We start from the raw sequence: 25,054 nt of genomic DNA, 5'->3' as shown, positions 1-25,054 counted from the left end.
CCTTATGGGACCTGAGAGACAGGTCGGGTCACCTGACCGTGTCTCTGTGAGGCCCTGTGGCCTCAGGATTGTTAGTGCTACCTGCCGTGTGACAGAGAATGGGTGGGACGGGACAGTACTGCCACACCCGTCTCTGCACCTCCTCCCCTTTGGGGTTCCTTCCTAGCTGGAAACCAGTACTGGTGTCCCCCAGAACCACTCGCGGCTTTTGTTACTTCCTACTGTTCTGTGTGAGCTGGGACGTGAGAAGAGTGGGACAGGTCCTGAGCGTGGCCACCTGGGGAGGTGGGCACGCGGTGCATATGGTCAGCACGGGTTGGCCAATCGCACCCCACAGGCACACTGTGGAACCTATCGTCATATGAGCCCCTGAAGATGGTCATCATTGACCATGGCCTGCAGACGCTGACCCATGAGGTGATCGTGCCCCACTCAGGATGGGAGCGTGAGCCCAACGAGGACTCCAAGCCACGGGATGCTGAGTGGACAACTGTCTTCAAGAACACGTCGGGCTGCCTGAGGTGTGGACCAGGCCTGGTGCTAAAGCCACATGCACACCAGGCCCCGTCCTCGTGGTCCCAGATAGTGTGGAAGATGGCGGCAAGCTTAGGAGCACCAGAGCTTGGGAGCTTCAGAGCTGTGGCACAAGTCCTATGGATGAGAAGTGGGGCCGGGTGGGGCTGTACTCACCCCCAAGTGGTGCCCCAGTCTTCCCAGGGGCACCCTCTGGGGGGGTCTCTGTGGTACCATAGCCCTGCCTAGCTCTTACCTAGCTTCCCATCACTTGACAGCCAGTGGGGAGCTGGGACCTCCCTGTTCATCTGCCTGGGAGGCACATCCCAGCCACCTGTGACCTCTGCCCTTCCCCTCCTACCCCTGGGAGGCCCTGCTGACCCCACAGAGTCCTGGGTCCCCACAGTCTTGCTTGTCCATCAGGGTGTTCCCCTGCAGCCCTGCAGGCTCTTGACCTTGGGGTAAGGTGGGGCCCAGAGCTGCCACTGGGGTGGCGAGGGACCCAGAATTGCCTATGCACAGGTTCAGGTCTCTCTGAGTCTACCTGTCTCTTCCTAGGTCAGCTAGGAGGCAGGAAAGCCCTGTCTTCCCCTGCCCAGCTATCCCCAGCCAAGATAGCTGTCTGCCAGGGCTCCCCTCCTGAGGCCGGGGACAGTTCGCTTCTCCCACTTCACTGAGCTCCAGGCTGTGGGGTCCTTTCCCAATAGTGCTAGGAGGGCAGCAGCAAGGGCCTGTTTTGGAGATGAAGACAAGCCCATGAGGCCAGAGTGGGGCTGGGAAGTTTGTGGTAGCCAGGGGTCACCTGGCCTGCTCTTGGCCACACAGGAATGTGAGCTCTGATGGTGCTGAGGCCCGGCGGCGACTCCGGGAGTGTGAAGGGCTGGTGGACGCGCTCCTGCATGCCCTGCAGTCGGCAGTGGGCCGGAAGGACACGGACAACAAGGTGGGCAGGGATGGTCACAGCCTCATACCAAGGGCTGGAGAGACGATCATGCAGGTCCCGGGAGGCTGGAACTGTGGGAACAGCACAGGGGAATGGGCTTATGGTTCTGGGGCGGCGTTCTGGGCAGGGCCTGCCTCACAGTGAGCACACTGAAGTAGGCACTGTCCTGCAGGCAGAAGGTGCTCCATGAGGCAGGGGCTTCCTCCCATGGACCCTCCCTGGTGGTCACCGCCCTTTTGTCCCCCGACTGAGGCTTCCCTGTCCCTTTGCTCCTGGTGCCTTCATGCACACCACCTGTGGCCAGTCTTTCCTGAGGGCTGGCCCTGTGCCTAGGGTGCCCTGCCCCAGCCACTCACCTCTCCCTGCAGTCGGTGGAGAACTGCGTGTGCATCATGCGGAACCTGTCCTACCACGTGCACAAGGAGGTGCCCGGGGCCGATAGGTACCAGGAGGCCGAGCCCGGGCCCCTGGGCAGTGCTGTAGTCTCCCAGCGCCGGAGGCGGGATGATGCCAGCTGCTTTGGTGGCAAGAAGGCCAAAGGTGGGTGGGGCGGACTGGGGTACCATCTCAACTCCTGCCCCAGCTGAAGGCTCTCTGTACACCCACAGCAGCCCATCATGGAGGCCAGAGGACATCTGCCCAGCCCCCAACAGGCAGGCAGGGAAACCGGGAGCCAAGGAGGCTGGACTGCCCTGGGTCACATGGTTGACGGGGCCCAGGGTTGGGGGCCCAAGTCCAACCTTCCCCATCTACACTGTGGGACCCCCAGGGAGTACACAAGGGACGCCTGGTGGTCCCACTGATGCCCAGACCAAGTCTCTACTCCAGGGAGAGTTCCACTCACCCATGAGTTGAGAAAGAGCCATGGCTGTTGCTGCCTGCTGACTGTTTACAGAATAGCAGTAGACTGCCAGCAACCTGTGGGGCAGTCCCCCATCTGCCTGGGCAAGATGCCCTGCACACCTTCTCTACCGCACTAGCAGGGTGTAGGTTCCCGGGACCTCCCCAACAGCTGTGGGGAACCTGTGTGCCACCTGCCCCTACCCCACTGACCCCAGGCCTCCTTCTTCTTGTCCCACTGGTGGGTGCTCAGCACCCAGAAGTGATGGGATGAGGTTCCACATGCTGCCTGCTTGATCCAGGGTGTGCAGTGGGAACCTGAGGCCTCTGGGAGGGCATGGGGGGGTGATGAGTGCTGCCTGCTCAGGCTCCTCTCCTCTCTCCTCTGCTTCCTCCGGCCGCCCAGAGGAGTGGTTCCACCAAGGTGAGTCCCTTTTTATCCTGCTCTCTAGGCCTGGCATGTGCCGTGGGCACCTGGGAAGAGGCAAGCACATTCCAGCCCCAGGGCCCTGCCCCACCCTTGGCTTCATCACTCGGGCTGCCATGTTTATGACAGTGGCAGGTGGAAAGGCCAAGGGGCTCATTTTATAACCTCAGACTTGCCTACCTGGGCAGAGCTGGGCAGAGCCAAGAGTGGGCAGGGCCCGGGGACACTTGTCTCTAAGGGCACCAGGGAGCAGTCTGTTTCTCTGATAGAATGGGGCAGAATGTGGCTCAGAGGGATACAAGGGTCCCATGAGGGTGAGCAGGGCAGGGACCCCAGGTCATCTGGCTCCGCTCTGCTGCCTTCTGAGGGGGTAGAAGTGTCATCTGAGGTGGGAGTGTGGCTGAGAGACAGTGGGCTCACTGTCACAAAGGTGTGCAAGCCAGGGCTGCACAAATGTTAGGTGGGCTGCTGTGGGGTTTCTCCTGGCTAGTAGATCCTGGGACAATGTCCTGACCCCAGAGTGGGGGAGTTTCCCCCTAGTTCTGCCTTACTGTGTGACCCAAGCGAGTCTTGTCCCGGTCAGCCTTAAGTTTTTTCGGCTTGTATCCACCTGCCATCCAGCCAGGGCTCCTGGCTTCCTCGGTCTACATACCTGGCAGTTGCAAGGAAGCCACCGGAAGGGTCTGTGGTACAGCTCCCAGCACCTGGTGGGAGATGAGTCCTAGGGGCAGGGCTGGGATGTCCCCAGGCCCCACTGCCACCAACTCCTACTCCTAGACTAAACCGCCCAAACTCTGACAATGGTGCTCCACTCCCACAGGTGCCCAGGCCTGGACATGGGGGTGCCTTTTGGGGCCTGGATAGGAGAGAACTGTGCCCAACCCTTCTGACACACCCATGCCTCATATGGGGTCTGCCTCACCTCCCACACCACCTTTCCCTTCCAGGAAAGAAGGATGGTGAGATGGACCGGAACTTTGACACGCTAGACCTGCCCAAGCGAACTGAGGCTGCTAAAGGTGAGTGGGCTGAGACGAAGCCAGCTTCGCTGGGGGATGTCTGGGCTCAGGATTGCCCTGGTAGTGGAGCTTTGGGCCATCAAGCAGGCCTGGAGAGCCTTAGGGAACAGATGGGGAAACAGGCCCATAGGTGCAGGATTTCCTGGAGGATTATTCAGCATTGGGACACCTGCTGAGGGTTTAGAATTGGAGGCAGTGCGTGTCAGGCAGGGTTGGGGGAAACAGGCACAGAGAGGCCAGGGGCTTGCTCAGCCTCATGGTGCGTAAGAGGTGGGAAGGTTTGGAGGGACGCCCCCAGTGGAGGTAGGGCCTCCTGTGTTAGCCACAAAGCTGAGTTTACCTCAGGGCTGGGAGCTAGGTGGGCATGCTCACATCCAGGTTCAGAGGCTGGGCCAGACGAACACCTGCAGGGGCAGGGCAGTGCCTATTGGGTTGTGTGCTGGGATCTGGCCTGAGAGAGAGGTCTGCCCTGGTGGGGCCTAACCAGTTGGAAGAGCCTGCATGTCACCAGAGTGGAGGGCCCCAGCTGCAGGAGGGCTGTGGGGAAGCATTACAGTTAAAATAGGGCTGGTGCAGATACTCCAGCAAGGAATGTTCTTGGAGTATGTGGGAGCAGAAAGCCCAGCAGGGCAGGAGTAGAGGGAGCATGGGGCATGGGGACTGGGGAGGGGGTGATGAAGTGTTGCTGGGTGAGTACAGGGGAGATTGAGGTAGTATCCCAAGCCAGGCTGAAGCCCGTTTGGGGACAGGCAAGCTTGGAAAGCTGTCTTGACCTTCCCCCCATTTCTGGAGCACTGGGCAGAGCAGCAGGATGGCGTCTCAGTTGCCGGGGAACCTGGAGTGGTTGCCAGGGAGAGTGCCTCCTGTTGCTAGGGCAGCTGCCCTGGTTGCACTGCATCAGTTGACTTACAGAGGGGGGGACTCTATTGTCAGTGGGGGAGGGTGGGCCCTGTTGCTAGGGGGCGTGGCTTTGCACAGCTTCAGTTACTAGTAAAAGCAGGTCCTCTTGCTAGGGGTGTGGCCAATGCTGGTCTTGTTGCCAGGGAAGGTGGGCCCTATTGCTAGGGGCGTGGCCAGGATACATAACTTCAGGGACATACCGGGAAATGCAGTCTTGTTGCTAGGACAGCGTTCCTGGTTGACGCCTCCCTCCCCACCCCAGGCCTCCTGGATGCTCCTGCTGCCAGGCAGGTCCAACTGATTGAGCCTCAGTTTGCTCCTCTGTGAAATGGGAACGCTTTTCCCCTTGGGTGACTGTGTTGATAGTAAACATTAGGTGACTCATCCACACCCATCCCTGGCCCCAGCTCACCCGCCCCCCGGGAGCTCTAAAGCGGGAAGCGGGAGGGGTATGATGGATGAGAGCAGATTCTGGGTGACCGTGGATGGCGGTTGCCCTGCACCCAGGCTTTGAGCTGCTGTACCAACCCGAGGTGGTACGTCTCTACCTCTCCCTCCTCACGGAGAGCCGGAACTTCAACACCCTGGAGGCTGCCGCCGGCGCTCTGCAGAACCTCAGTGCTGGCAACTGGATGGTGAGGGGCCAGGTGTGGCAGGGTGGGCAAGTCCTGAGAGAGGGAATCCCAGGCACCTCACTGGTGCAGCTCCTGTCTCGGCTGGCGGGGAAAGGAGGGCCCACTTCACCACCCCAAGATCCAAGAAGTGCATGGGCTGCGGGCACTGCGTGCACCCTGGACGGTGGGAAAGCCTCGCTGAGGTGCCGTTGAGCTTTTGGGGTAGGGCTTTGTCGGGCGCGGGAGCAGGAAGGTCCAGCTGGAGGGAGCGGTCAGGATCTGGAGGTGGGAGAGTGCCTGGGGTGTATGGTTGAGCAACCCTCTCCCCGCCTCCTCAGTGGGCCACGTACATCCGCGCCACAGTGCGCAAAGAGCGTGGGCTGCCGGTGCTTGTGGAACTGCTGCAGTCTGAGACAGACAAGGTGGTGCGCGCCGTCGCCATTGCCTTGCGCAACCTCTCGCTGGACCGGCGCAACAAAGACCTTATCGGTGAGGACGCCTGCAAAGCCACACCTGGACACCGAACTATGCCTGCAGCTCTAGGATCCCATCGGAGGGGGTTGGAGGTTTGGGAGTCCAGGCCCCGCCCCTGTCGTTTCGGCGCTGTCCCACCTTAGGCAGCTCCAGTCCTCCTGGCCCTGTCTCTGAAGCTCAGCGCCCTGCTCGCATGGTTCCTTGTGGTGGTCTCCAGGGGCTTTCCTGGCAGTGCCCCTAGCCCTCGTAGGATCCCTGCTCCTTCCTGGAGGGATGGGGCAGAGGCGTGTCCTGACACCTAGCCCTGCCCCTCAGGGAGCTACGCCATGGCTGAGCTTGTGCGGAATGTGCGCAATGCACAGGCTCCGCCGCGACCTGGGGCCCGCCTGGAGGAAGACACCGTGGTGGCGGTGCTCAACACCATCCACGAAATCGTGTCCGACAGCCTGGATAACGCGCGCTCGCTCCTGCAGGCACGCGGGGTGCCAGCGTTGGTGGCTCTCGTCGCCTCCAGGTGTGGAGGGGAGGGGTGGGTGGCTTGGGGAGCAGGGAATGTGGGGGAGGGGCCACCACTGACCCCGCCCCCGACCCCACAGCCAATCTGTACGCGAGGCGAAGGCGGCGTCGCACGTGTTACAGACAGTGTGGAGCTACAAAGAGCTGCGTGGTAGCCTGCAGAAAGATGGCTGGACCAAGGCGCGCTTCCAGGTGTGGCTTTCCTGGCCTGCACTGCCTTCCTTGCACACTTCGCCTCATTCCCAGTCCATGTGCTTCACCCGCCCTGTGTCTGTGTTTTATGTCTCAGTCAGCTGCGGCTACTGCCAAGGGGCCTAAGGGAGCACCGAGTCCTGGGGGCTTCGATGACAGCACGCTGCCACTGGTGGACAAGAGCCTTGGTGAGTGGCGGAGGTTAGGGGGCCTAGAGGGTGGGGACCACCCCAGCTGTCCCAACTGCCCGACCCTTGGGTGAGGGTGAAGGAGGAGCCACACCTCCCACGGAGATGGCCTCCATAGGCAGCTTTCCCTGTCCGCTGCCTCTTGGCTACTCCCCACGGCATCCGCGCTGCTGTCAAGCTCAGGGTGGGACTGCCAACTGGCAGAGGTTGGACACCTTAGTGACAGAGAGCCTCTAGGGCTACCTGGGGCTTCTGTGTCCCGATCCCCCCTGGCCGCTATGTGCAGCCCGCCTCCTTCTCCTGCCTTGCAGAGGGCGAGAAAACTGGCAGCCAGGATGTGATCCCTATGGACGCGCTTGGTCCCGGTGAGTGCAGATGCAGTGTGGTTTGTTTTCTGTGCCGGGAGGGGACCAGGGCCTGAGGTAGGCCTGCTGGTTTTATGGGGTGTAGTTGGTGCTGGGTGGAGGAGAGAGATTTGGTTAAGGGGTGCTCAGAGAGTGAGGTACAGGGCAGCTGGAGAGGGGTTAGTGCCCAGCCAGGAGCTCTGGCCCACAAGTGGAGGGGAGTCTGGATAGTTGGAGCTGCCATGGGGCAGGCAAGGGTTGCACCAGCGTGAGGCAGGCTGTTGGTGAAAGCTGGCAGCAGCCTGGATCTCCAGGACAGGGTGGGTGGGGGCCATCTCCCAAAGCCCCTGTCCCACGAGTCCCCTGTGTCTGGGCTGAGAGGAAGATCTGCTCCTACAGGGTCCCCCTCAGAGCACCTCTCATGCTCCACTTTATTCCATCTACAGATGGATACTCCACAGTGGACCGGAGGGAGCGAAGGCCACGGGGCATTGGCTCTGCTGGAGAGGCCTCTGAGAAGGAACCATTGAAAGTAAGTGGTCCTGTGACTGTGGGCAGGTACCCCGTGGGGCTCTGTGTCTGGGGGTTGCTGGAGAACAGCCTAGGCCATGCTGGGTCTGGTCTGGGCCCTGGGGTATAGCTGGGTTGTGGGGCCAAGGCCAGGAAGCAGCCTTTTGTGCCAGTCAGTCTGTGGGTAGTGATGAGTTTGCAGCTCCCACCTGCTGGGGACAGCACTGCCCGGCCACACCCTGCATGGGCCGGAGCCTTTGAGCTAGTGTGTGTGCACCCTTCTGTGCATGTGTGTGCGAGGGCCCGCCAGAATCCACCGGCGAGGGCAGGACCTGCCGCCTGCTGTGTGCCAATCCCCCAGCTTCCTGTGCAGGCCTCTGTGTGTGCACGTGCCCCCCCCTCCCCCCGGCCCATGTGAGCCACACCTGTCTGGCTCCCTGTGCCCTTGGTGCTCCCTGTGCTGTCCTGGCAGGCCCACCCTTACATTGCCAGCCTCGGCCCTGCCCCTGCCCTGTACCCCCAGGAGCTCTGACTAACCTGCTCTGTTGTGCCTCTAATGCCCACCCGTGCGCTGCAGCTCGATCCCAGCAGGAAGGCCCCTCCCCCAGGGCCCAGCAGGCCCGCGGTCAGGCTAGTGGACGCCGTGGGGGACGCTAAGCCTCAGCCCGTTGACTCCTGGGTTTAGCTTGCATGCCTGGTACGTTCTCTCATCTGGTTGTTTGTCCAAACGTTTCTGCCCTTTGAGCCAGGGCTTCTTGTTGGTCTCTGCTGCCTGCATGCTCTGCTCTTCCTGCACGTTCCCCGCAGGACTTTGGCTTCCAGTCCAGCAGCCCAGTGGCCCATTCCCAGGGAAGGCCAGGCAGAGGTCAGAGAGGGAGGGTGCTCCCTGGGCCCACAGCCCTGTCCCAGGCACTGTGAGATCAGGGGCCTGAGGAGATGGGACCAGAGTAGGGATGGGCACCATACCCTCCAGCGCCCTTCGAGGACCAGCAAGTCAGGATCAGTCCTGGAGCTGACCCTTGGGGTCAGCTCACACCACCCAGGGCAGATGCTTCTGTCCACATCTCCATCCATGTAGCCTGTGGAGTTGGCCGCCCTGCCTTGAGGTTGTATGTGGTCCTGTGCCACTCTGGCTGCAGCGTCCACCATCCCCTCTCCCTCTGCAGGGCCCAGGCCCAGCCTCTTGTTCTTAGGGCTTGGATCATGGAAGAAGGGCCACCCTGAGCAGATCCTGCGGTGGAGCTTGGAGCCCCCTGGCGGCAGGGGTTGGCAGCGCCTTGCCCCAGCCAAGCCTGACTTTGGGGACACCTTCCTGCCCCCCACCCTACCCAACTCCCTAGGCCTGAGTTAGCTGTTTACTGACATGGTGCTGTGTGTGAGCGAGTGACAGAAGGCCCGAGGAGGCCAACTGGGCTGCTAGGGCAGGGCCCAGGGAGGTGGCAGGGAAGAGTACCTGGCTGGGCTTTGGGGCCGGTGGGATAGGAAGGTGCCCCTGGGAACAGTGCCCCAGAGGTGCGGGTAGGCTTGGTGCCAGGGGCAGGTGGCTAGGCAGGGAGGGGGCTGGGAAAGAACTTGGACTCCTAAAGGTGGAGGGGCTCCCTGGGCACCCTGCAGGCAGGCAGACCACAGTGTCAGGGGTGCCCCACAAGGCCCAGCCCTGGGCAAGGAAGCTTTGGAAGCAGCAAGATGGGGGTCAGGCTACAGGTGCCCCACCTCCCCAGAGCCCTGCAGTCACGTGAGGCCCCTGTGCGGTAGAGAGCCCTTGTCTAGCTGATGCTGGCCGGGGCCGGGGCCGCTGCATCTGCCTGGAGCCTGGGCAGCACCTCCAGGACTGACCTTCGGCAGTGGCTTTGGGGACTGCTTTCAGTGCCTGCTGTTTGTGACTCAGAAGAAAAACACTGAGAAAAAGCATTAAAAATAAGCCAAAATAAGACTGTTGTATTGGTAAACATCTAAATTTTTGTAAGAAAATTTTAAAATTAAAGCAACAAAGGAACTTTTTGCTTTCTGCTACTCAGGTCTGGCACAAGTGGCTGGCTCCTCCCTTGTGTCAGGGCCTCTGCGCGTCTGGGGCAGGGCCCTGGGCGGAGGTGGTCCCAGGTGTCCATCTCCTGTGTCCTGCAGAGGCTGTTTCTGGCCCTTGGGTGGCCCCAGGCTTGTCCATTTGGGCTCACTGGTCTCTCTATCCATAGGAGTGGGCTGGCTGGGGGCTAGCCAGGCCTTGAGCCCAGGAGTGGAGTCTTGGCTAGGGGCTGGTCTGGGTGCAGGTGGACTCAGCTAGCACAGGGTTGAGCTCTGTCCTGGGCCTGGGAACTGGGCCCTTGGAGCCTCTGAGGTGGCCAGCAGTCTGACCCCTTGGAGGAGCTGAGGGCAGCTCTGGGTGTAGGTGGACACAAACCAGCACTGCATCCTTATTCACGGGCCGGGGGGGGCAACTGCAGGGATGTGGCGGCTGATCTCAGCCATTGCCTCTTCTGTAGGCAAGGCCCAGTGAGAGTGGGGAAGGAGACGCTTCCACTCCATGCCACATGGGGCCCAGAGGAGCTGGTGCTGCTGCGGGGTCCACCTCTCCCAGCGCCTGCTTGGTCAGATGGGTGTGAATGCTGGCTGACTCCTCTGTTCGTTTCCCAGGCCGGGGCTAACAGGTGCCCCTGGCCTAGCTGCAGGAGGGCTGACCTCTGCACCACTGTGGCTGGGAGGCCCGTGGGCCAGGCATGCCACCCAGAACCCAGCCGGCCAGGGGCCCCGCCCTTAGCGTTAGCATCCATCAAGGGGAGCTTTGAATGTCTGGTGCCCAAGTCAAGGGCAGCAGGAGAATGGCAGTCGAGAAGGATGTACTAAGTTGATTTATATCTCGATATTTACAGTCTTAATTTCTATTTTATATTTTAAAAACATGATATTAGTATGTAAAATAATATAGCTAGCGGGTGTTAGTAAAGAGGTCACGACTGAGTCTTAGAAAAGGAGAGCAATCCAGTGCTGCAGTTCAGAGAGGTCAGCATGGCAGGGCGCAGGCCTCGGCCGAGGTGTGCTTTGCATTTAGGATACAACCCAGAGCCGCAGAAGGTCAGCAGGAGCACGTCTGTGGCACCCTCAGAACCAGGCTGGGTGAGGGAGCCTGAGTGGGGGGCCGGGGGGGCAGTCAGGGCCGTGCTTCACTGCCTGGGCCCTTATAGATGGCCTTCTCCAGGCCGTCCACCACCTTCCTGTATTCCAGGAATGACTGGTAGTGTGTGCACTCAAAGCAGCTGCTCCTGCGCACGTGTGCCAGGAAGTCTGGTGCACCTGGGCAGATCACGTTGTCAGCCAGTAGCACTGTCCCTTTCCGCAGCAGGCCACATTCCTGCAAACAGACCAGGGGGTGGGGGAGGTGAGGGTCATAGGTGCTCAGAAAACCTGGCCCAAACCAGGATGGGTGCTTCTCACCAGGCCACTGCACCACGCCTGTGCCTAGCCCCTGGGGCCAGGTTTCCGCTTTCTGCCCAGCATGACTCCTGCAGGAAAGGACTGTGCAAGACTTGGGTGCCACCTGTAGAATACGGGCCCCGTGAAGACCTCATCAGCTCCTGTATCCATCTCAGGAGTATCCATCCCTTAGAATAGCATGTGGTACACAGTAGGTTCTCAATAAATGCTAGCTGTATGAGTGGAAACAGTGGGGCCCTCAACACCTAGTGCCAGGAACTCAGGCCTATGAGGGAGAGGCATGCAGGGAGAGGGGTTGCTGGTATGGTCCCTGGAGACAATATTGGCCTGATCAGGGTGACCCTGCAGGGCTGGGATGGGGCAGACCTCCACCACCAAGTCTGCCCCTTGGAGTCAGTTCTGAACATCCCCAAGCTCCTGCATTTGTAGACCCCCCACCTCCACCGGTGCCTGGGCCCTGGGAGGACACAGAGTTCCTCTGCCTGGGTTCTGTGCAGAAGGAAGGAGTTGTTGACACGCAGCCACAGGGCATGGCCCATGGGGTCCACTATCAGGAGAAACTTCATAGAATGCTTGCCTATCAAAGCTGCAAGGAGGGTTTGCTTATGTCACATAAACAATAAAGAAACCTTGAGAGGAAGTGTTTTTCTATGGGGAGGAAGGACCCACCAGGGCAAGGGACACCTCAGTCACCTTGTCGTGGAGATTTGACTTAGTCACCAAACAAAAGTTAATAAGCAATCTCAAACATCTAACGTTCGAAAATCAATTCGCAGGTAGGTGCCTTGAAACACTGGCATCCGACCCCACATCCCTCTGGGATGCGCCTAGAGAGTCCCACAGGGCTTGCAGCTGTCCCAGTGGTGGGTGGCGGTCGTTTCCAGCCCGTGTGCTGCAGAGAAAGCAGAGGGGCTTTCACGTGACAGTATGGACAACACACGGCTGCAAGGTCAGTGAGGTCAGGGGACAGCCCCAAGGTCCGGACTTGAACAGGAAGTACCACCATGAATCATGATGTGTTTTCATTTAGAAAAAAAAAAAAAAAAATGTGCTAGCAACGTCAGCTGAAAAGACCTAGAACAAAGTGCCACCCAGGAGGAGGACAGTGGCCTAGGCCCTGAGCAGGGCAGGGCGGCTGCCTTCCGGCCCGGGCCAGGGAATACACAAGATGAGTGAGGGGCCTGGGCTCCTGGACTTCTTGGGTTGTGCCAGGGGATTCAGGAGCCCAATCTGGTCATCAGGGATACAGATGATGTCAGCAGACTGAAAGACACCAGACCACTGCAACTGCACGAGTTAAACAGGAATGAAGGAGGGAAGGGCAGAAAGGAGCATGGGTCACCTTTGGAGGCTGCCAGGGGCCCACTCCTTTACAAAACTGGTCAAGAGGGGAAGAAAGCAGCACCTGTCCTGCCTGTCCCCTGACACTGCAAGCCTCCTGCCAGCTACTCAGACCACCTGGAGAACTGGCTAAACATGCAGCAGCATCTGAGCAGCACTGAAAATCTAATGCCATGGAGAAGTGACAGTGTCAGAGGAGCAGGTGACACTATGCTGAGGTGGTTTTCAACTGTGCCTACCCTCCTCAGACTCTCCTTCCTTCAAGAGTTGGAGCCTCACAGAGGTTGCAGGGAGCCAAGATCGTGCCACTGCACTCCAGCCTGGGCGACAGAACGAAACTCTGTCTTGGAAAATGATGACGACGACAAAGTTGGAGCTACACCTGTACTCCTAGCACTTTGGGAGGCTGAGGCAAGAAGATCCCTTGAGGCCAGAAGTTTGAGACCAGTCTGGGCAACATAGGGAGACCCTATTTCTACAAAAAAAAATTTTAAATTAGCCAGTGTAGTGGTGCATGCCTATAGTCCCAGCTACTCAGGAGGCTGAGGTGGGAGGATCACTTGAGCTCAGGAGTTCGAGGCTACAGTGAGCTATGATGGCATCACTGCACTCCAGCCTAGGCACAGAGCAAGGCCCTGTCTTTTTCTTTCTTTTTTTTTTTTAGACGGAGTCTCGCTCTGTCGCCCAGGCTGGAGTGGCCGGATCTCAGCTCACTGCAAGCTCCACCTCCCGGGTTTATGCCATTCTCCTGCCTCAGCCTCCTGAGTAGCTGGGACTACAGGCGCCCGCCACCTTGCCCGGCCAGGTTTTTGTACTTTTTAGTAGAGACGGGGTTTCACCGCGTTAGCCAGGATGGTCTCGATCTCCTGAGCTTATGATCCGCCCGTCTCGCCTCCCAAAGTGCTGGGATTACAGACTTGAGCCACAGTGCCCGGCCTTTCTTTTTTTTTTTTTTTAAGGGGGAACTCATTCTTGTTCCTTTGGGTGTGGGCTGGACTTGGTGACTATGGCAGCCCAGTGGAGAGGCCTCCTCAAAGCAGCCCTTGATTTTGAATTGCAGTCTGCTCCTGAGCCCCTCACCCACTATGCCTCCATTGCTCACAAAACCCACTGAAGGGATGGCTAGGCCCTCACAAGAGCCAGGCTGTCCCCCAACCCTCTACAAGGGGGCACAGGGCCCCAGCAATGAGTGTGCAGATATGCATTTAACAAGGACACCCATTCCCAATTCATGACTTCCCACTTCATAAACTTTGCTTCTTTTGAGATAATTACCAGCTTTGCACAAGCAGCACTGAGAAAACTATTAGTTTCCTAGTTACTAAACTGCAATATTTGCTACTTTTCTATGAAGGCAGGCCCCTGTAATTATCACACACACCACAGCTGCTGAAACTCGGCCCCGGTAACGCAGGCCCAGCTGTGGGTGTCTTTCCTGCCCAAGTGAAGCCCGTCTGGCTGAGCGTCTGCTCTCTCCCATCAATACCGAATTGCCAGCATCATGCTCCTTTGTCAGGGGTGAGCCCCGCCAGCTACACTGTCCTGGCCTGCAGGTCTCCCTCCCACCCTCCCACTGCCCGCCCCCTTGGTCAATACAGGTCCTCCCTCCCCACGGCCAGGGTTCAGCGCCTCCTCGTGAGTTCAGGGCACTTGAAATGCCCTCCCCACAGCCCTCTCTTTCCACACTCCACAAGACTGACAGGGATCTTTCCAGACAATTTTTTTTGTTTTTTTTTTTGTTGTTTTTGCTGTTTTAAGAGCTGGAATAAGGCCGGGCGCGGTGGCTCACATCTGTAATCCCAGCACTTTGGGGGGCTGAGGCAGGCAGATCACCTGAAGTTGGGAGTTCGAGACGAGCCTGACCAATGTGCAGAAACCGTGTCTCTACTAAAAATACAAAAAAATTAGCCGGGCGTAGCTACTCGGGAGGCTGAGGCAGGAGAATCACTTGAACGCAGGAGGGTTAGGTTGCGGTGAGCTGAGATTGTGCCATTGCACTCCAGCCTGGGCAAGAGCGAAACTGTCTCAGAAAAAAAAAAGCTGGACCCAGTTACCGTCCCCATAACCTGTGGCAGTCACTGTAAGTTCCAACTCCTTGGCTCAAGCAATCTTTCATCCTCAGCCTTCTGAGTAGCTCAAGACTACAGGGGCACACCACCACCACACCCAGCTAATTTTTAAAAGTATGTTTTGTAGCCAGGTGCGGTGGCTCATGCCTGTAATCCCCGCACTTTGGGAGGCTGAGGCGGGCAGATCACGAAGTCAGGATATTGAGACCATCCTGGCTAACATAGTGAAACCCCGTCTCTACTAAAATACAAAAAATTAGCCGGGTGTGCGGCGTGTGCCTATAGTCCCAGTTACTCAGGAGGCTGAGGCAGGGTAATCGCTTGAACCCAAGAGGACGAGGTTGCAGTAAGCGGAGATTGTGCCACTGCACTCCAGCCTGGTGACAGAGCAATACTTCATCTCTCATATATATATATATATATACATATATATATATATATATATACACACACACATACATAAACATATATTTTTCTTTTTCGCCATGTTGCCCAGGCTGGTCTCGAACTCCTGGCCTCAAGCGCTCCTCCTGCCATAGCCTCCCAAAGTGCAGGGATTACGGGCATGAGCCCCTGAGTCCAGCTCCAGAAGGCAGGTCTAACCCTCACCTACCCAAAGTCCTGTGTGCCCTGACTCCCACTGTTTTGGAACATTCTCTGCCCTTTCACACCTCAGGCTTCTGCTAGTGCTGGTTCCTTCCAATCCAGCGGCCCAGTGGCCCTACCTAGCCAGGCATGGGGGCTGTGCCCCTCATGCTCCGAGTCCTGCTGCTAACGGCAGTGTCTGGTTTCTGGGAGAGCTGCAGGTGAGCAGGTGGGGAGGCCGTGAGGGTGGGCATCCCAAGCCCAGTGGAGGATCACAGAGCCACTCAGTGTCGCTGACCACCAGAGAGGGATGGGGCAGTGTGTCACTGATGTGAGGCTCCTTAAGCATCAGTCTGTGAAGGGCCACCAGTGCCCCATGTCCCCCAGGGAAGCGAGGACAGCCCCACCTGCTACCAGGCCTCACTAAGGAAACTCAGGGTCCTCATCAGTGGGGCTGGGATGGGAATGTACAAGATGGGGCCTCGGGAAGAAGCTCCGCAGGAGACACATGCTTTCTTTGCATGAGCACCGGCTGGCTTTGGGGAGAGCAGGCCAGCCCGGAGTGGCCCTTCCCCACCCCATCTCCTTGGTCCTGTGCCCTTTCTGCCCTGGTATCTGGTCTGGGGTGTGCACCCCACTTCTGCCACCCATTTTGTACCTGCACGGGAGGCTGGCTCCCCAGTTTCCAACAGGCCAAGCAGCCAGGCCCCTGGCCCGGCTCCCCACCCATCTCCACCCACTTCAGGGCCTCCTCAGTCCCCCCACACTCCTGGACCTCAGGTGGTGCCTCCAGAGCAAGCTCTGTCTGCACAGGGCTCTGCTGGGATGCCTGGCTCTTTGGAGAGGCTGAGGCTGACCGAATGGGCCCTGGGCAGCAGCTGGCACAGAGGCCATCCTGGTTGGGACTCACCTCCAGGAGAAGCGTGTCCGGCAGGTACCGGTCCTTCCAGTGGTCGAGGAAGACCATGTCCAGCGTGTCCACATCATACTTCTTCTTCAGCTGGGGGATGACGTCCTGGGACGCCCCAACCACAACGGTGACCTGGAACAGTGCCTGTCAGTGCCCACGCCCACACAGACAGGAGGCCGCCCCTACACACCCATACAACAGCGCCTGTCAGTGCCCACGCCCACACAGACAGGAGGCCGTCCATACACACCCATACAAGCATTCATCAGTTTTCTTTAGGGTCCTGGGGTGACATGGCCCCGCTGTGTCCCTGCCCCTCCTCGTGCCACCTTGGCTGTTTCCCCAGAGCTGTGAGACCACCCTCACCGAGCTGCTGGGGGGGTCCTTCCTCAGCCCCAGGGTGGGAGGCACTGAGGGGCCTGGTGATAGTGGGTCTTCAGTGAACGTGGTGTGAACCAGGCCCTCCCCGCCCACAGCCCTGGCCCTTCTTCTGGGTCTGACAGCGGGTGGAGCATGCGCACCTTGTCCTGCACGCCAGCGAAATCCACCATCTGCTGGGTGATGATGGCGCAGTCGGGGTTGATCTCGATGGTGAGCAGCCTCGCGCCCGGTGACAGCAGGCGGGCCATGCGCACAGCTGAGTAGCCACAGTAGGCCCCCAGCTCCAGCAGCACGGAGGGCTGGTGCTCCTGAATCACAGCGTCCACGATCTTGCCTGCGCAAGGTAGGGGACGGGAGAGGTGAGCACAGGCGGAGGGAGGGGAATTTGGATCCCCAGGCACGGCCCCCTACCTCTCCCAAAAAGCAACAGCCTCTCCCAAATGCCTGGCCTCTGGCCCTCCTCTGCCCACCCTCCCTACCTGCTGGAGGGGTCTTTTACCTCCCTGGTGTCCCCAGCCCCATGGACCTGGTCCCCACTGTGAGCACCTTGGAGCTCCCATGGTCCCTTAGCCTCTATGCCCACACTGGTCACTATCTGTTCCACTCTTCCTGGCTGGCCCCAGTGTGTCCTAACAGAGCTGCCCTCTCTGAATCCCCGAACCAACTGCCCCCCTTGGGGCCCCGGGGCAGCACTAGTTGCCTGAGTAACTCCCTGAGTCCGGCAGCACATCCTGTGCCCCAGGCTGGAGTGCAAGCGGGGGCAGGCCCAGGAGAACCTGTCTGACTGGTCCCCAGGCAGGTCCCATGGTGGCCAGAGCAGAGTTCAAGGGGAACTGCACCACCGTCAGACCCTGTGTGGGGGCCTGTTGTCCTGGGGCGCAGGCAGCAGGGCCTGGAGGAATCATCAGGGACCCTGGGACCCTGGGACTCCAGAGGAACCCCCCAGCCCTATATGGGCATATCCCAGGGTTCCCAGCCCCCTGGAAACGGGGTGGTAACAGCTTCTCCGGTAAGGGCTTTGATGCCTGGTCCTGGGTCCCTGTCCCACAGCTCAGCACCTGCCAGCCGGGGACCCCACCTTTCTTGTCACCCACGTTCATGGCCCACTCCTTCTGCTGGCAGTAGGTGTCGATGGCCTCCAGCACGCTCTGTGCGTTCCCAGGCTCCGCATGCTGCAGCACGTGGTGCAGGATGCGCTGCTCCTTGGTGTCACCCATGAGCAGGTTGCGGATGGGCTGCAGGACAAACTCGTTCCAGCCGATAAGGCACAGGCCCCAGCCCCAGCGCCTCAGGAGCAACAGCAGCACCACCGGCACCAGGCCCAGGAACACAGCGGCCAGCAGCAGAGGCGGGGCCTCCAGCATCTGCAGGGCGGGAGGGGAGGGGCGCCAGTGCGCTATGCTCTTCCTGCTGCACCCACATGCCCCTCAGCTTGAAGTGCCACCATCGCCCCCTTGTGTTCGCAGAGGGGCAAGGTTCAGAGAAGCCAGCCATGTGCCTCGGTTGCCTGATGTGTCAGCGCCAGGGAGCCAGCCTTCTCGTGCCCTCTGGTGCCCTCAGGCGGACAGAGCAGGTGTGTGCCTCTGGCAGTCCTGTGTGGAGCCTGCAGGGTCACACTCCCTGGCCCTGCGCGCTTCCCCAGGCAGCCCAGGGATCCTCTAAAACCACACAGAATACAGAAGCAGATGTGGACCCAGGCTGCTGTCTCCCAGCTGGCTTAGAGGACACCCAGGGGCAGGGAAGCCCCATGGCCCGGAGTGGAGGGTAGTGAGGGGTGGCCCAAAGAGAGGCTGTATGGTGTAGCCCCTCAGCCTCATGTGGTGAATCCATGCTGGTCACCCATGCTCTGGACGCCCCAGGGATTCGTGTGTCTCATTGAGTGTCCAAGTAAGGACACTGGCAGTCCCCAGGCCAGGAACACCAGGACAGATCCACTCAGCACTCCCCTTGGGGACGGCAACACGTGGCATGTCCCAGATGAGAAAGGCCAGCCCTGCTGCCCACCACAGTGTACCTCGTGGGGCACAGTGAAATGGCAAGTGACCCCACTTGAAACCTGTTTAAAATCCTCCTGGTGTGACCCTCCAGGCAGGTAGCCTGGGAACCAGACAGACAGAAGCCTGGTGAGGGAACCCAGCAGGCAGAGAGCAGAGCACAGGAGGCCTGAGGCAGAAGCCCAGGAGTTCAGGTCACAGACCCTGAAATGGGAAGGATACAAGGAAACTTCCTCTAGGGCTCCTGTGGTCACTCACAGGTCTTTCTGGGATGGGGCCCTGGACTCCCAGTGGCATAGGAGGTCCCACTCTCCACTGGACACTCCGTTTTAGAAAGGCACACCCAGGCGAGGAGGCAGGCCCAGGGCTGCAGAGGGGACACCCCTGGAGGTCAGCCTCAGGGCACCAGAGGACAGAGCAGAAGAGAACAGGGAAGCAGAGGCTCCGCCCTAGGGGGAGGCCATGTGGACACCAGGCTTCCAGGGGATTTCACACCACGTGGCCTGTTTACACAGGCAGAGTGGACATGTGCTCAGCAGACCTGTGCAAATGCACCGGGCTGGAATCTGTACCCACCCTGGCACTGTCCTGGCTTCCATTGGCCAACTCACCTTCAAAGCACCTCCAAGAAGGTTCCAGCCCTCTGACTGCGGGAGGGGTCTGCGGTCTCTTTCTCTGAGCTCAGCAGCAAAGCAGATGTTATTTCTGTGGAAATCAGTTTTGCCTTTGGATAATCATCAACAGAAACCCTAACCAGGCGATGACCAAGGTCCAGATATCTGAGCCCCTTCTCCGGACAGGCCTAGCCTGGCCTGAACCTTCCCTAGCAGGGCGAAGGCAGTGCTTCGCCTTTCTGGCCTCAGAAGAGACAGCAGAAGGCCTCAGAGAGGCCAAGCGACATCCCTACTAGTGTCACCCAGCCAGAGATCCCAGGGGCAGTCTCCCAGTCCCTGTCTGCACTGCCCTGTGGGCACCTGTGCCTCGTGAACCACAGAAGGAGGGAACCACTTTGTTCAAGTTGTATTTCCCCCAAAGAATCTTTAGTAACTTGGAAATGTGTAAGACCAAGGGCTAGTTTACCAAGAACATACACAAACCAGTAAGAAAAAGATGATGAAACAGATGGGTCACAGTGGCCAATATGCGGCTCACAGGAAAAGGCCAAAGGCCAGAGCCCCAAGCGGGTGATGGAACCCAGTGCAGGGCTCAGTGCCAGCGGGGGTGCCCCTGTCCACAGCTGCAGGAGTGTGAATCGTGCCGCCTTCTGCTGCTACCCTGGGGAAGGGTCCCAGGCCTGCAGGGAAACCCATGGCCCACTATGTTTCCCTGTAGGGCAGGATGTGCCCACAGGGCTCGTGGGGAAAAAACAGGAGATGGCGCTTCCCTAAGGACAGTGTCCTTATTCTGGCAGGAAGATGACAAGGAACCACGGTGGAGAGGGACCATGCAGACCTGAAGCTGCCAGAACTTTCCACCTTGCTCCTTTCTTCACGGTGGGGATTTCCTATGACACACCTTGTTGCTTTGTTTACTACTATTTATCTGCTATGGTTTATTTATCTATAATGACTACTACTGATATTTGTGTGGTCAGATAATGGGCCATTTTGTTTACTCTCCATATTTAAAAAACAGTAAGTGTTAGAAATAAACACCCCAAATTAAAAGGGTTATTTTGCTGAAACAGCAAATTACTCGGTAGACCTTGGAGTCCCAAATTATAAATCCAAATCTGCATAATACTTGAATTGTGTAAGAATTTGGTTTTTGAATCTCTAATCTCTAGGTCCGTCTGTTCATAAATTTGCAAGCAGTGTCCCCTAGGGCCAAGTGGGAGGCAGCAGAGGGGAGGAGGCCACAGCAGGGAGGGGCCCTGAAGCCCTCTTCCTTTGCCTGGCAGGAGGGACCCGCCCACTCCACTCTGCAGGATGGGCCCAGCTGGTGTGAGGGGGCACCAAGTGCCTACCTGTCCCACCTGCCAGCGGCTCTGCGGCCAACTTGGCCCCACTGGCCAAGAGCCATGGGGGCTAGGGAAGTGCTCAAGGCCAAAGGCTCTGCGGCCAACTGGGCCCCAATGGCCAAGAGCCATGGGGGCTGGGGAAGCTGAAGACCAAAGGCTCAAAGGCCAACACGCCCAGGCCCCCATGCAGCGCTTGGGGGCCACAGTGCCCACGGCGGCCTCACAAGGCCCTCCAGCGCTGGGATTCCCTTGTGAGTGTGAGGTACTGAAGCCCAGAGCAGGAGGACTGGCTGCCCCAGGCCACCCCACCTCCCAACGGCCTCTCCCAGGCTAACCACTTCCGCTCCGACCCAGCCTTGTGGGGCCTCCCAGCCCACCCTGCTCTCTGCTTAGCCCAGCTGGTGCAGTAGGGGAGGCCCCGCCCACTGGGCCGGGAGGGAGGCGGGACCACATCCAAGTGACTTTGGGACCACGCCCACCCAGCCACGGAAGAGGGTGGGATCACGCCCCCCTGGCCATCCAAGGGCTGACCCTGCGCTGTCACCGGCCGCTGCCCAGTTTCGCAGGACGAAAGAGCAGACAAGTGAGGAAACAGAGGGCGGGTCCTGAAAAGCCGAGAATCAGGCCTCCCTTTAAAGAAAGTCAGGTAGAAACCCACCCATGCCACTCAGAGCTGCTCGGATGTTCCCAGCGCTGGGATTTTGCCCGGTCAGCCCTCCATGGCGAAAAGGAACAGCTCCTTTAGTTTGGGGTCCCAGGACTCGGGAGTGGGCACGCCAGCTCAGTGTCCGACTTGGGACCCCTGTGATCCTATCACCCTACTTTGGCTGCGTGGTCTGGGGAGCGTCAAGAGTCCCCCTTGCCTTAGAGAGAGGCAACAAGAAACAGTTTTGAATGCCCCTGTGGTGGGGCAGGGGTGCAGGCCGGAGGACCGAGGGGAATCCTCTCTACTTTTGTGTAGGTTTGAAATGTGCTTTTTTTTGTTTTGTTTTTTTGAGACAGGGTCTCACTCTGTTGCCCAGCCTGGAGTGCAGTGGCGCAATCACAGTTCACTACAGCCTCGACCTCCTGGGCTCAAGGGATCCTCCTGCCTCAGCACCCCCCAGGTAGCTGGGACGACAGATGTGCACCACCCCCTACAACCAGCTTTTTTTTTTTTTTTTGGTAGAGATGGGGTGGAGGGGGTTCTCAATATTTTGCCCAGGCTGGTCTCCTGAACTCAAGCGCTCCACGCCCATGACACGCATGAGCCACCATGCCCAGCTGGCTTTTTTTTTTTTTTTTTAAGGAAAATAACAAATGTTAGCAAGGATGTAATGAAATTGGAACCCTCTGGCATTGCTGGTGTGACTGCTGTGGAAAACAGTTTGGTAGTTCTTCAAAAAGTTACACATGTGGTCAGACCTGGTGGCTCACGACTGTAATTCCAGCACTTTGGGAGGTTGGGATGGGAGGATTGCTTGAGTCCAGGAGTTCCATACCAGTCTGGGCAACATGGCAAGACCCCATCTCTACAGAAAACTTAAAAATTAGCCAGGCATGGTGGTCCGCACCTGTAGTCCCAGATACTTGGGAGGCTGAGGCGGGAGGATCACCTGAGCCCAGGAAGTTGAGGCTGCAGTGAGCTGTGATCCTACCACTGCACTCCAGCCTGGGCAACAGAGCAAGACCCCGTCTCAAAAAAAAAAAATTTAAACATGCTATGTACCCACAAATATTAAAAAATTCTTAAAAACCCACAAAAAATAAAAATAAAAAAAAGTTAAACACAGAACTACCATATGACCCAGCAATGCTGGTGTGGTGGCTCACACCTGTAATCCTAGCACTTTAGGAGGCTGAGGCGGGCAGATCACAAGGTCAGGATTTCGATATCAGCCCGGCCAATACGGTGAAACCCCGTCCCTACTAAACATACAAAAATTAGCCGGGCGTGGTGGTGAGCGCCTGTTAGTCCCAGCTACTCAGGAGGCTGAGGCAGGAGAATAACTCGAACCCAGGAGGTAGAGGTTGCAGGGAGCCGAGATTGCGCCACTGCACTCCAGCCTGGGTGACAGAGCAAGATCAAAAAAAAAAAAGAGAGAACAAGACCATCCTGGCCAACATGGTGAAACCCTCTCTCTACTAAAAATACAAAAATCATCTGGGCGTGGTGGCGTGTGCCTGTAGTCCCAGTTACTTGGGAGGCTGAGGCAGGAGAATCACTTGAACCCGGGAGGCAGTTGCAGTGAGCTGAGATTGCACCACTGTACTCCAGCCTGGGCGTAAAAGTGAGACTCCATCTCAAAAAAAAAAAAAGATAGCTAGAAATTGACTTTGTTCCCTTTGCAAAGATCTGGGGTCCGTCAGTTTTGCTCATTCTGCTATCACCTCTGTCTGAAAAGTAACTGACACTTTGGTCTCTATTCACCCACATCTTCCTGCTCAGGAAGGTATCTTTCTCCTCCTCTGGGGAGGAGAAAGACAGCTACCAGGGGCCACGGAGAGAAAGACTGGGCTGCACAGCAAGCTCAGGAGACCTTGGGTTGTGCCCTGAAATGGCTGTGCATCCTCCGTTCTCCACAGGGGGCCAACATGCGGCTGCAGCGATCCCCGGAAAGACCACTGGCCATTTGGGGCACACTGTCCTCGCTATTCCAGAACACAGAACCAATGCTAACAACCCCCTGCACACTGAGAGTCACTGTGGCTTGGACATGCCTCATTCTGCCCTCACAGGGCTGGTGGCCCAGTTGGGGAGACAAGCATACAGCCACAGGCGTGATGACAAACAGGACACAGATGGCAGGAAGAAGGCCAGTTCTTAGCATTTACACACAGGGGCAGCCCTGCTCTGCACACAGGTCCCCCATGGAGGCTGCAGAGGGCCCTGCCTGAGACTTGCTCAACAGGGCTGGAAACCTCCCAGCAAAGGCCGGAACTGCTGCAAGCAGCCCTGCCCTTCGGGGCTGATCCGGTGTGATAAAGGGGGACCAGGATTCTGGCAGGGGATTTGACTGTGATCCAGTAATCCAGGGAGAGCCAGTACAGGTGCTTAGAGACAAGCCAGGCAGCACCAAGTAGGCCACACGCTTGGGCAGGGCCTGTGGACAGGCTGAGAGGACACCTGGAGGCCGGCCTGGGAGATCCCACAGGCTGCAGCCTGGCCCCACGCTCATCTGTGGACCCAGGGGCTGGCCACTCATCTCCATCCAGCCTCTGGGAATCTAAAGGAATGACCAGAAGTTTAATGGCCACAAAATACCCATTGAGCCAGGCATGGTGGCGTGCCCGTAGCTGCAGCTACTCAGGAGGCTGAAGTGGGAGGATTGTTTGGGCCCAGGAGTTGGAGGCTGCAGTGAGCTGTGATTGCACCATGGCACTCCAGCCTGGGCAACAGAGACACTGTCTCTAAAACAACACCACCACCATCTACCAACACCACAATACAAATGCCATCAAATCCAGATAGGGCCTCGCCTCTCTCTGGCAGCACTCTGGGAGTGTCCCCCTCCTGCTACTGTCTCATACCCCGCACTACAAGAATCTGTCATTTCTCCAACCTGCAGAGAGGAAGGAGGCAGAGGACTAACCTCTTGCCCCATGACACCTGAGAAGAGGCGAGACAGCGCACCTGCGCTGGGCACCCTGTGAGGGGCCTACCTGCTATTTCTGTAAATGAAGCTTTATCAGAACGCACAATCAACCAGGCGTGGTGGCTCAAGTCTGTAATCCCGGCACTTTGGGAGGCTGAGGCGGGTGGATCACCTGAGGTCAGGAGTTCAAGAATAGCCTGACCAACATGGTGAATCCCCAGTCTCTACTAAAACTACCGAATTAGCCGGGCATGGTGGTGCATGCCTGTAATCCCAGCTAGTTGGGCGGCTGAGGCAGGAGAATCGCTTGAACTCGGGAGATGGAGGTTGCAGTGAGCTGAGATCGCGCCATTACACTCCAGCCTGGGTGATAAGAGTGGGACTGCGTCTCAAAACAAAACAAAACAAAAAACGCACAATTGCACACACGTTGTCCGTGGCTGCTCTCACCCGACCATAGCAGAGGTGAGCAGTTGCAACAAAGACTGCACCCTACATGGGGAAACGGGCTGGTGTGGAAGGGAAGGGGTCGGAATGGAAGGTCAGAGGGCCAGGCGGAGGACAGACTCCCGTAGCCTCCCCTGCCTGCTGGTATCCTCAGTGGGGCCAGGCCCCCAGGCTCAGGGGAAGGCTTTTTTCTTTTTGACTCAATGCCTGAGAGCTAAAGGGAAGGCCTTCACACGGGCTGCACGCCTGCTTCAAGCCAGGTGCTGCAGGGACCACAGTGACTTTATCTTTACAGACACACCAAGAGGCAGATGCGAGGGCTGGGCTGAGAGAGGCAAGAGGCTGCACTGCACCTGCAGATCCACAGCCCCAGGGGGCCAGCTCGGCCGTCCCTGCCTGTGGGGCCCCTCTACTCCTTTACTCTGGCCCCACCGGGGAACGGGGCCCCCTCCCCTCCCTTCCACGGGCCAGACCTGCATGGTGGTCACACATTCGCTTTATCCTTCAAGGGCGTTCTCCCAGTCACATCGGATTCTGCCTTGGCACCTACTTGGAGGTCCTCTGCAGGCCAGCCTGCTCATGCGGCAGGTGCTCAGCGTCCCGGCTCCCAGCAGAGGGCAGGCCTGGGGCAAGAGTGTAGGCTGGCTCCGCTCAGTGTGGAGGGGACAGAAAGGACAGGGATGCCTTTAGGGAGGGACAGAAAGGACCTGGGCATGCCTAGTGGGGTGACATGCCAGCCTGGCCAACATGGTAAAACCCCGCCTCTACTAAAAATAAAAAAATGAGCCAGGCGCGGTGGCGGGCGCCTGTAGTCCCAGCTACTCAGGAGGCTGAGGCAGGAGAATGGCGTGAACCCGGGAGGCGGAGCGTGCAGTGAGCCGAG

The 25,054-nt window shown here is 58.4% G+C and overlaps 2 protein-coding genes across 10 annotated transcripts in view; one reads left to right on the top strand and one right to left on the bottom strand.

Annotated features, from left to right (window-relative positions):
- Window positions 1-9,491, top strand: part of ARVCF (armadillo repeat gene deleted in velocardiofacial syndrome) — a 51,122-nt gene extending 41,631 nt beyond the window's left edge. Inside the window, exons 6-19 of the mRNA XM_011959140.1 lie at window positions 338-521; window positions 1,339-1,456; window positions 1,825-1,996; window positions 2,703-2,720; window positions 3,671-3,742; window positions 5,150-5,277; window positions 5,595-5,745; window positions 6,046-6,244; window positions 6,327-6,438; window positions 6,536-6,626; window positions 6,938-6,991; window positions 7,417-7,502; window positions 8,058-8,177; window positions 8,647-9,491. Coding sequence (XP_011814530.1) covers window positions 338-521; window positions 1,339-1,456; window positions 1,825-1,996; window positions 2,703-2,720; window positions 3,671-3,742; window positions 5,150-5,277; window positions 5,595-5,745; window positions 6,046-6,244; window positions 6,327-6,438; window positions 6,536-6,626; window positions 6,938-6,991; window positions 7,417-7,502; window positions 8,058-8,165 — 1,493 coding nt within the window. The 3' untranslated portion in view covers window positions 8,166-8,177; window positions 8,647-9,491. The remainder of the gene's footprint in view (window positions 1-337; window positions 522-1,338; window positions 1,457-1,824; window positions 1,997-2,702; window positions 2,721-3,670; window positions 3,743-5,149; window positions 5,278-5,594; window positions 5,746-6,045; window positions 6,245-6,326; window positions 6,439-6,535; window positions 6,627-6,937; window positions 6,992-7,416; window positions 7,503-8,057; window positions 8,178-8,646) is intronic.
- An 835-nt stretch (window positions 9,492-10,326) lies between these two features.
- COMT (catechol-O-methyltransferase) overlaps window positions 10,327-25,054 on the bottom strand; it is a 25,828-nt gene continuing 11,100 nt past the window's right edge. For 3 of the 9 annotated variants that reach the window (XM_011959145.1, XM_011959147.1, XM_011959146.1), the window contains exons 2-6: window positions 18,801-18,894; window positions 17,274-17,559; window positions 16,336-16,529; window positions 15,815-15,946; window positions 10,327-10,826 (exon numbers count right to left, since the gene is read on the bottom strand). In XM_011959145.1, coding sequence (XP_011814535.1) covers window positions 10,626-10,826; window positions 15,815-15,946; window positions 16,336-16,529; window positions 17,274-17,559 — 813 coding nt within the window. In that variant the 5' untranslated portion in view covers window positions 18,801-18,894 and the 3' untranslated portion in view covers window positions 10,327-10,625. Of the gene's footprint in view, window positions 10,827-15,036; window positions 15,947-16,335; window positions 16,530-17,273; window positions 17,560-18,209; window positions 18,394-18,800; window positions 18,895-25,054 lie in introns of those variants that run through there. The other 6 variants (XM_011959141.1, XM_011959143.1, XM_011959142.1 and 3 more) reach the window with 4 other exon arrangements.

Source organism: Colobus angolensis, unplaced genomic scaffold (genome assembly GCF_000951035.1).
Source record: "Colobus angolensis palliatus isolate OR3802 unplaced genomic scaffold, Cang.pa_1.0 Scaffold484, whole genome shotgun sequence".
NCBI classification, from domain to species: domain Eukaryota; kingdom Metazoa; phylum Chordata; class Mammalia; order Primates; family Cercopithecidae; genus Colobus; species Colobus angolensis.
The sequence above is the reverse complement of the archived record's forward strand: the minus strand, read 5'-3'. Positions and strand labels throughout refer to the sequence as shown.